This window comes from Pholis gunnellus (genome assembly GCF_910591455.1).
Source record: "Pholis gunnellus genome assembly, chromosome: 9".
NCBI classification, from domain to species: domain Eukaryota; kingdom Metazoa; phylum Chordata; class Actinopteri; order Perciformes; family Pholidae; genus Pholis; species Pholis gunnellus.
This window is the reverse complement of record NC_136535.1, coordinates 17401798-17412478: the sequence shown is the minus strand read 5'-3', so window position 1 is coordinate 17412478 and position 10681 is coordinate 17401798. Positions and strand designations below refer to the sequence as shown.

At 42.7% G+C, this 10681-nt stretch overlaps 1 protein-coding gene across 1 annotated transcript; it reads right to left on the bottom strand.

Moving 5' to 3' along the window:
- Positions 1–1556: 1556 nt before the first annotated feature.
- Positions 1557–10648, bottom strand: alkbh8 (alkB homolog 8, tRNA methyltransferase; the record flags this gene model as incomplete). Its single annotated transcript, XM_079166507.1, has 12 exons — positions 1557–2448; positions 2876–3025; positions 4562–4842; positions 5095–5255; positions 5730–5836; positions 7849–7919; positions 8728–8832; positions 9064–9159; positions 9354–9485; positions 9682–9782; positions 9881–10014; positions 10511–10648. 12 exons carry the CDS (start codon positions 10646–10648, stop codon positions 1675–1677), a joined length of 2250 nt encoding a protein of 749 aa, XP_079022633.1. The 3' UTR covers positions 1557–1674.
- Between the last annotated feature and the right edge of the window lie 33 nt (positions 10649–10681).

Below are 10681 nucleotides of genomic sequence, written 5' to 3'. Positions count from 1 at the left end.
TCTCATTTTGAAACCGGAAAGGATTCTTTTCCATACTGTTACCCCAAAGTTGAAAGCACATTATTGTCTGAAATATTGTACGCTGTGGTTTCCTACATATTTTGGTTGTGAATATAACACTATTACATCTCTCCCTGGAATTATTCCCCTTTCAGCACACTCATACATATCACCAATGCATCAGGGAAGGAATTGTTTCAGTATAAATGTCTCTTGACTCCTGTGAGCTGAAGATTTTAAATGTCTTGTATCTGTTAAATCAATGTGCTATACCTGGGGGAGGGATACCTTTAAATTCTGATTATCACTCCAAATGTCAGGCAACAGACTCAACAACAATACACGAACAATAACACTACTACACACAAATACACTATTGTGCGTTAAACTATAAATGATCTCTATCACACACACACACACACAGAACAGGCTGCTTCACCTTAATCAATAAACCACTGTCAATAAAAGACACCAAACCATCTCTCTGCACCACAGTGTTTGTTTGTGTGGGTCCAGTAGGATTGAGGAGCCACAGGGGTAATTTACTTGGAGCCGCTGACCAATTACTAACCTGCCGCAGAGGGGCCACAACAAATAAAAGCACTACACTCCTCGGCCATCAATAACCCATTATCCCACAGTTCATTGTCTTCCCAGCCGTCTGGTAAAACTTGTTCCGTTAATAGAATATAGTGTGAACGTGTGAGAGTGGAAGAAAGAAAGAGTGATAAAGTCTTACTTTGGTGTTCCCACGTTACACAAAATCTAAATTGAAATACAATATCGAATATCAGTTGATGCAACACTAAATCAACTATAGCAACAACACAAAAACTGTTATTTTAATAAATTAATAATTACATTTAATCCTAATTTAATTTTGAAGAATAAATTCTGCTTCCATATTTTAAGGTAAAATGTGTTTAAATTTTAAATCTGTATGCTCTTTTCATTTCCATAAACACATACATACTACGTCTGTCTATTACATATACAAGGACTGTGATTAAAAACCAATGATGAAGTATTGCACAGTAACTTTATAAATCAATGTACTTGGACAATAATCTATCACCATGAGGGCCTTCCTCTGTCGGACGCATTTCTAAAAAGAGAAAAAAATAATCTATAACTTCTGCTTCTTGAATGTCAACAAATCCCCCAGCACCTGAAATGCCACGTTACACATTGGCCCTTTAACTTGAAAAGGTCGGGCATACGCCGTTTACGGCTTAGTTCCAGCTCGGTGAACACCGAGGTCAGTGGAAGAAATAAAATAGTGAGATAAAGATTATCGGTGGCAGTGCATGCACTCTGGAAGAGCCTCCTTTGTACCTTTGGGTTACACAGAACCAGAGTATGTTTACAACCCGCGCTTTGAAAAATACCTCCATGGTTCGTTTCAGTTAGCTGCAACTATTTTCAGCAAAAGCCAACTGCAAGACTGTTCGAGCCATGTAAGTGTCAAACCTTTCTAGGAATGATGCAAGAAGGAAGAGCACAACAGAAGCAGGCATTTTGTAAAATCATTCCATTTATTTCACTTATCTGTTCACTTTTCTGCATTAATACAAATAAAGCATCTTTTCATTCAGTCTTTGTTTGCATTGCATTACCTCTCTTGTTTGAATATGTATTTGTTGCTGAATTATTATAAATCATGTGTGTGTCAGATCATCTCCCCAAGTCCTTCACTAAAATAACACACCAGTTTCCCTGATCGTGGTAGCTGCTCTGCACTTTGACTCCAGCCTCCTGACCACACAGCCGCTCCAGCTCCCCCTGATGGAACACGTGGTAATAGCGGTGGAAAACGGGCACGGGACTGCTCTCAGACTCCGACTTCAGAGCAGAACTGGAGGTCTGAGAAGTGTCACCACTTGCACCGGGTTTAGAGTCTGGGCTGTGAGTGGCATCACTGGTGTCTGGACCTGATCCAGAACACATGTCGGAGAGAAAACCTGGACTGGGACCAGGGTTACAGTTTAATTTGGCTATGGAACTTGAACCGCAGGTGTTACCTGAAGTCTTTTTGGATTTGTCTTTCCTTTTATCCTTCTTTCCACCTTCTTTCGTTTCCTCCTCCGCTCGTTTCTTCCCTTCTTTCAGATGCCAGGGAACCAACAGGTCCTGGGTGTTGAATGCTGTTCGGTTGGTATGCACACTGAGTTTGCCATCAGCCACATCTATGTTCTCTTCAGGCCTGTAGTTGTCTTCTAAATGTATGCTGGTATGGATACTCGATGGCCTGTGAGGTTCCTGGCTGCCTCCTGTTGTTTGTGTGTTTTCGGTGGCGCTGTGGTTCTCAGGATGCTCTTTGTTCTGGTCTTTGAGGTACTTGGACCGCTGCTTGTTGTACTCCTGCTCAAAAGCCCAAACGTAGATGAGCGCTCGACCCCCAGGCTTCAAAAGTCTCACCAGCTCCCTCACTGCTGCCAGACGACGCTCCTACAACACACACAAACTATTTATTTGACCATTTCTATCACATACTCCTAAGTGACCCCATGATCTCATAGACTAACTCAGGGACCAGTGTTTGATTGGCTACAGTGTCTCAAAGCATGTGATGGTTCGGCAAATCAGTCTAATAAAGGATTAAAGAAAAATCGCTTGATTTGAGGCATAAAAACGCTACTGAAATAATTCCTTCTTAAATGTCCCAGGAGTCCAAAACGTGAAAATCTTCCTTTTGAAACTATGGTAAAGTTCCTGAGGTCCCTAAAATATTCCAGCACCCCCGGCAGTCTAAAAAAAACTGTGACTGATGAACAATTTGGTGAATTGCTTGTGTTGGGTCATCTTTCAGTTGCTATATTGTTCTCTTGTATAGAAAAGAGGATTTCAGTGTGTGTGTGTGTGTGTGTTTGTGTACCTGTGTGGAGAAGTGGTGTATGACAGCTATAGAGATGCAGGCGTCACAGGAGGCTGTTCGCAAAGGGACACTGAGAGCATCGGATACAAACGCCTGGAAACCCCTCTCTGCACAGATGTGGACGAGAGCGCCGCTTCGGTCGCAACCAACCTGAAAAGAGACAAAACACACACATGGGTCAAAATGCACAAAATCAATCACAACCCGGAACACAAGAACAGTAGAACAGAGAGGTCTAAACATGAAAAAGGTCCAAACTATAATGCAAAATCCCACAGAAAGCAGCAGAAACGAGCTCTATTTCTTCCTTAAGCCAATGAGACGAGGCGTAGACTAGATAAAATAGAGAGAATGAGGGAAATGAATAGCAGTGAAAGAAGAAGAGAACGAGTGAGAGAAATGCAGTAAGTGGAGCAAAGTAAAGAGTAGGGAAGCTATTAAAAAGGAAGAAAAAGGAAAGGAGGGGAAGAAAAGAAGGGGATTGAATTACAGTAATGATCATTTTAAACACATTTTTGTCTTAAGGAGCAATTCAATCGAGCTTCTAATCTCCTCTTCTCAAAAGAGACAGAGGTGATGAGAGACGGTGAGAAATACTACACGCACGCCTAATCTCTAACTGACATGCAAGCACAGAAAGGTCGAGCATTTTCATTTCAATCCGAACCGGCAATGTTGACGGTGTTAATCTGCAACGGGAGAGAGAGTGAGAAGGGGAGAGGGGCAGGATAGAGAAGATAAAAAGAAAGTATAGACGGAGTTTAAGAGGGAAAAACAGCAATATTCAACTCAGAAAGTTGGTTTGTGTGTGTGTGTGTGTGTGTGTGTGTGTGTGTGTGTGTGTGTGTGTGTGTGTGTGTGTGTGTGTGTGTGTGTGTGTGTGCGGTTACGGTCTGAGTCGGGATAAGCTGCTTTACACGCACCTCCAAATCCCAAACACGAATATATCCCAGCATGCATACGTAAACAGAAAATGTAGGATATTGCCATGGAAACTGAGCTAATACAAACAATAACAACCAACAGAATCCAGAGCAAGAGGGAAATCATCCTGATTACATTTGGTTCATCTAGCTCATTTTAAATGAGACGTTTGATGTTTACACCTCGTCTGTATGTATATATCATATTTTCAGTTTTTAGTTATATTTTAGTTTACTTAGTTAGTATTCTTTACCGTTTATTACTTATTTATAATACTCATTTTGAGCTTGTTTTTTTACTATGTCTCTTGTTTGCACTGTCCACTATGCTGCTGTTATCCTGTAAATGTCCCCACTGCGGGACTAATAAAGGATTATCTTATCTTCAGTGAAATGTGTCAAACATTTGCATTTAAGTGTGGTTTTGGAAAAAAAGACTTGTGGCCTCATCCAAGTAACATTATGAAATAAGGTTGTTTGGCTCATCTCTATCAAACTGGTCATAAGGCCTCTGCAACCTCGTCCTTCTGAACCCTTAATTGGTTTCTGTGAAGTAGCAGCAGAGGACTTCTACCTCATTCGTTTGCCGCCTCCGCTGCAACCGATTTGCTGACTGTATGTGAAACAGATTCTGTTGTGTGGAACTCTACAGTGGGGGGATAATCTAAGCAGCAGTCGCAATAAAAAACAGAATGGAAAAGGACATTTCTCCACAGGGGGGGGAGAATGATTGGACATTATGGTAATCCATGATGACACTCACTGCAGCCACCTCCGGGTTGACCCCCAGGTATTTCCCGTTTCCACAGCCCACGTCGGCCAGCACGCTGCCAGCCGGGAGCGACGACAGGAAGTGGCAAACGCGGGGCCAAGGGGAGTGGCGAGTGCTGCTGAAGTGCGAGGCGATGGCGTCGTACACCCGGTGCACGTACTCCTCCTCCAGAAGGGCTGCGTCGGCATGGCAACAGGGTAGTGAGGGGGGAGGAGGAGGTGGCGGTGAGGATGCTGAGGGAGCTCCCTGGCTGTCACAGGCAGAGGGGAAGGCTGGAGGGGGAGAGAGAGGGAGAGACAGAGAGAGAGACAGACAGAGAGAGAGAGAGAGAGACAGACAGACAGACAGAGAAGAGGTCCATCAGACCGTATGTCATACTTTGCAGGTGGTGATTTTGAGGGCAGAATTTAGCCTCAAGAGGATTTTGCTCTAAAAATGGGTTGTCTGACATCTCACCAACAGTGGTGGTGATTCTGTTACCAAACACACTATGTTGTTATGTTTTGCGCCTGCAAGATTCTCACCGCAGCCGCAGGGTTCATGTCTGATCTTGCGAAAAGTGAAAGAAGTGCGGGTGTCCCTCTTGCTCAAAGTGAGATTGCTGCAAGTACTGAGATCAGGTGTCGTATGAGCAGGGGATTGTGGGTCGCAGGCCGGCACCATGTCGAACTTCCGAGGAGTTATTCTGAGAGACGATAAGAGACAGTTGTAGTCGTGGTTTAAAGAAACCGATAGCAGCTAGTCCGTTAAGGGGGTGGACTTTATGTGGATAACATAAGATGTGGATGTGATCAAATATTTGTTGCATTAGTGATATTTAAATATTGCTGTTACAGTCAGAAACAGACAACGCTGCATGTGCATTGGTGCGTTAACTCAAGTGTGCACAGACATCTGTTTTAGAGATAATGGGGAAGCAAATTAAGGGTGAAAAGTTCAACTAACACATCAACATCACAAATGAATATGCAAACTGCTTCAACTGGCAAAGAACCGGATGAAGTTGAAGGAAAGACTAAAAGGACATGTGTGAAGTCTTGAGGGGTGAAGTATCCCTGCATTTTGAGCTGGACGCAAAGTGATACTACAAAGCATGTTCAATACACACAACATGAACATGTCACATTTAAACCGATCCGTGTGACACAGCCCAGCTCACCCATGTGTCCACAGGTATCTGCTCTCTCCCTTCATCACCAGGAGGCTCCGCTCTGGCAACACCACAGCAACAAGACGGCCGTCGGGATGACGGAACTCCATCACTGTCTGCGTTTAAAATAAAGAGCATTTAGACCACTCATTTGACAACTTAGGAAATCACTCAGACACACACAGCAACAGGTTACAACCATCGATTTCTCTTTAGAACACAGCAGAAAGAACCGGTGGAGGCAAAAAGCTGACAGTCGTCTGTGTCTCGCAGCAGAGCAATAAAGACTGAGTTGGTGGCCCGCCATGACGAAACGAATGTAACCGATAAGAGGAAACGATGTATTTTAGTAAACTCTTTGTTATAAAAACTAACAACTATTATTACTCCCCCAAAACTGTATCATCAATGAATAAAATATGGAAAAAAAGTTTTTCCAAAAACCTTCTAATGAGCAGTTTTTTGCTAAGTCACCCACAGGAGAGAGAACACACACACACACACACACACACACACACACACACGTTGGTGTTTGATCCTGATGTTTTCTTACAGCATGAGCTCTGCTGGGAAATCACATCTACACAATTTAAAACTGCATCGCTCCGACTACTGACAGCAGGAAAATTGGATTTTGTGAAGTAGAGGCGTGTGTGTGTGTGTGTGAGAGAGAGCGAGAGCAAGAGCGAGGGGGGAGAAGAGAAGAGAAAGCGAGAGAGAGAGTTTGTGTATGATTGTGAGGGAGCTATGTACATACAACACCAGCAAAGTATCTGAACTTGAAACCACAACTGAAATCTCTCACACAGACAGACAGACACACACACACACACACACACACACACACACACACACACACACACACACACACACAGTGCTATTCCCATCTGGGGAGTATTGGCCAATCAATGAAACCGGTGGAATGTGACTAAATCGATGGTGATGCAGCCAGTTACGCTTTACTACAAGACTATTCATTAATCAGTCTCACATGCACCTACATGCTTTATTTCTTCTCTCTCTCTGAAAACACAAACAAGCTCAATAAACCTGTAAAGTTCAACACTGTTTCATATATTTCACTGCAGACAGTCAGGTGGCTGGCTGAAAGGGACATTCGATAATGCACTAAAGCATTTGATCACAGTTGGATTAACTTGTTACACCCACAGATTAAAGAAATAATAACAAAAACAGAGTGAATAAGACTTTGACTTAAAATCTCCAGGACAATGGATTAATCATGCGTACCATATTCATTGTGCAGACGTTTTTCTTTTCGATATTGCACCCGATACACAACATTTACGGTACACTTCTTGTTGCTGAAAATCTCCACTGAAGAGCTCGGACAAAGAACACACTGCACTACACACACGTCTGTCTGTCAGCGTGTGTGTGTGTGTGTGTGTGTGTGTGCGTGTGCATGTGTGTGTGTGAGACAGACAGCTGATTGTTAATAGAGCCCCTGCCTTCCAGACAAGCAGGGACAGATGGGCGTTCATCTAGAACAGTCGCCCTGCAGAGACTAAATCAGCATCCCAGCACCGTGCGACACCATCTAGTCACACCTTGAATAGTCAAGGACAAAGCAAAACTGATTAAAAAGGGAAATCTGGTTTTCTTCTGTTCATTAATTGTTCACAAAATGTCCCACGACCAGGGAGACGCCCTCTGAAAGAGTCGTTAGCTACATTCTGTATCAATTGAAGGCCGCAGTGAGCAGGAGATTATGACAGAGATGTTGCAAGCAAGGTGACACAATGTTCTCAGTAAAATCACAAGGACACAGAATCCAAACATACTGTTGCACACACTCATCTCTGACAGCGGTGCCCCTTGAGACAGATGAATCACGCTGGTCAGTGAGGTGACGGTTAATGTGATCGATCGAACCCCAACACAAAGAGGCGTACAAACAGAGGCTTTATATATATCCATTTACACCCACTTTCTAACTTTGCATCATTGATGAATGCACCTTGAGCTCCATTGGTCGATACTGGCTCCACAAGCTGACGGATGAATCGTATAGTTGGGGTGAATTACCAACCCACGGGGCCGTGGTGTGTGTATTCCTCTGAACACTGTTAGTTTAAAATCACAAAGTGATGGACTGACTTCTCACCTTTGCTCCAAGGCTCAGCGACAGGATGGCGTCCTCAAAAGCAGAGTGAGTGTCCACGTGAGGAGGAATGCCTGGAAATATCATAAAATGTACATTTTTAATAGTTAGACTAGTCAAAATGTATCACGGGTCTTTAAAAATATAAAAGTGCTGAGTTTCAACTTCTTTGTTGGGTTTCTGACGGACGCCATTGATGTTCGTGATGCATGACACTCAAATCATTTTGACATTCAATGCTACATTCAAGCATAATTAATTACCGTTCCTTTAAGGTTTATAAGGCTCTAAGATGTTCGCCAGTACTGTAAATCTATTAACAGACAACTTGACAGGAAGCAGAAACTTTCATCATCCCTCATCGATGCATTTTGAAGAGGTTCTGCTGCCCCCTTGTGGTATAAATCAGTAAAATCCAAACACGTGCCTAGATTTTGTGGTTGTGGAAACGCAGTAGGTCTACTTCCAGTTTCCAGGTGTCTTTAATTGATGTCCTCACCACATAAAGTGCAGCTGCACCATCTCAAACCTACAAACATCTTTCTATGGTTGTCACAGCTCTCTGCAGAGTCCCCTTGCTACTCCATGTCGGTTTTAAATCCCTGCAGCTCAGAAGAAAATATAGTTTTGATTCAGTGTTGATTAATCATCCAGAGAATCAGTTATAAATATTGATTCCTGAACTGCACCGAGGTGGAAACATTGATATTTCTGTGATTTATTCATGGTTACAAACCATTTCATTTTAATAACATTGCTTATTTGTTGTGCTTTGAATAGCTGTCATTTTCTCCACATGTAGTCCGCCATATTTACATGATAACCTCTGAAACGTATCTTAGTTGATGAGTCATCATTAGAAACATGACTGGAAAAACTCACCCTGTCCAGACTCATACTGGTTGACAGTCAGCTGGTCTGGCAGGATGTCGAAGTGTTTGTTCTTCACACATCGCTCCAGAACAGGTAGACACTCCTGAGGAATACCTGGACACACACACACGCACGCGCACACACACGCAGAAGCAGTCAAAATGTAGCATCTTGTTGCACACTATCCAATACATGAGATATAGGTGAAAATAGAAATATGGAGATTAAATCTACCAACAGAGCCCAAAAATATCAATAGATGATTGTAAGTGATGTATTGGCCAAAACAGTAAAAATACTTAAAATTAAAATATTTCGATTTTTTTGTTTTTAATGGATGCTTACCTGCAGCCAATGGCTTGTCCTTATCCACGTTGTTGTTGTCGTAGCGAAACTCAAAGCCATAATGTTTGACTCTTCTATGCTTCAGAGCTTTTTGAGCTAAAACGCATTAGAATGAAATTAGCAAATGCCGTTCAAATTCTTGTATTTCTTATCCGAATTGTACACAGTTTTGTACATTAAAATGATACATTAAACAAGATTTAATTAAGTTCCTGAGTGATCATGAGAAGTTCTACATAGCAACTTAACTTGAGAAACAAACACAAACAGCTAATCACGCAGCCCCTCACCAGTGACATCATCATTAGTGGACGACCAGTCGACAGCAGCGAGCAGCAGAGCCTCTTCCTCCAGAGACACAAAATCCTCCACCAACACTAATCCATCAGGCAAAGGAACGGACACTTCCTCTTCACACGTTACTACAGACACACAAAGAGAACATACAGGGAGGATCACACTACTGGCTGCAAAAGTATGTTTCTTATTGGACTAGATATCCAGGGCATGAAGCACACAAACTTCAGCAATCCAACTTACTGTTGAAATATGAGGTAAACAATGCTTCAAATGTCTGTAGCAGATCTGACAGTATTTTAGGATGGCGTCTGTAGGTACCTGAGTCGACATAACTGAGGTAGAGTGTGACACTGTTCTCTCCGCATTGAAGCTTCTCCCCATTGAGGTGGGTGTGGGCTTTCCGAGCACTCTCTTCAGATCTGGAAACAAGATGACAAAAACAATGGTGTGAGTTTCTTCCAGAGAGGTTAAAGCAACTTCCTTGTGTCATGTAGTATTTTCGGGCCAGCACCTGTACCTGTACGTGACAAAAGCGTAAGGCTTGTGAGGGTGCATGATCAGTGTCTCCACCTCTCCCATCTCGCTCAGCGCTGCAGACAGCTCCTCTCGACTAACTCCGTTCCCCAGGCCACCATTAGCCACCACCAAGCTCTGTGGAACAGACAAGAGGTTGACTGGTTGATTCTATAGAGAGCCGTTTAACAACATAAACTGTCTGAAAGATGACATCCAAAACAGGCTAATCACTGTTTGAGATACACCTCAAGAATCAATGGCTTCCTCCACCAGGCTGTCAGTCTGATGAACACCTAAACAGACTGTTATTTCCTATTAATACATCCAAACAGCCCAAGACACGCGTACATTTGTACATTTTATTCCCCAACAAAGTTTAAACTGCTATTGTTTTCTTATAAACGACCAAAAACAGTAGATACAAGCTAATATTAAAGTTATACCTGCTAATTAGCTAGCCAGCCAACAGCGTGCACTCTTTCATTCAACTCACTTAAACTGAAAAACAACTTTGAATTGTGAATGGTCAAATAGCTGTAAATATTTAAAAGAAGTAGCTCGAAGAGGCTATGTGTTAGCTAGCTCGCTCTTCGCTGCCACTTCCTGTAAATTTATATTTATTTTGTGTTACCTTGGTAGGCTGCGGTGCTGTACTGATGCCTTCATGTTTCAGCAAAGTGTGACTGGCTTTTAACTGTTTACGAAGAACTTTTCTGTCCTCTTTACTCCTTCTGACAGCTTCCATGTTGTTTCCCACACTAGCTTCCATGGTACGTCCGTGTATTTTGTCCGGGTGCAACAA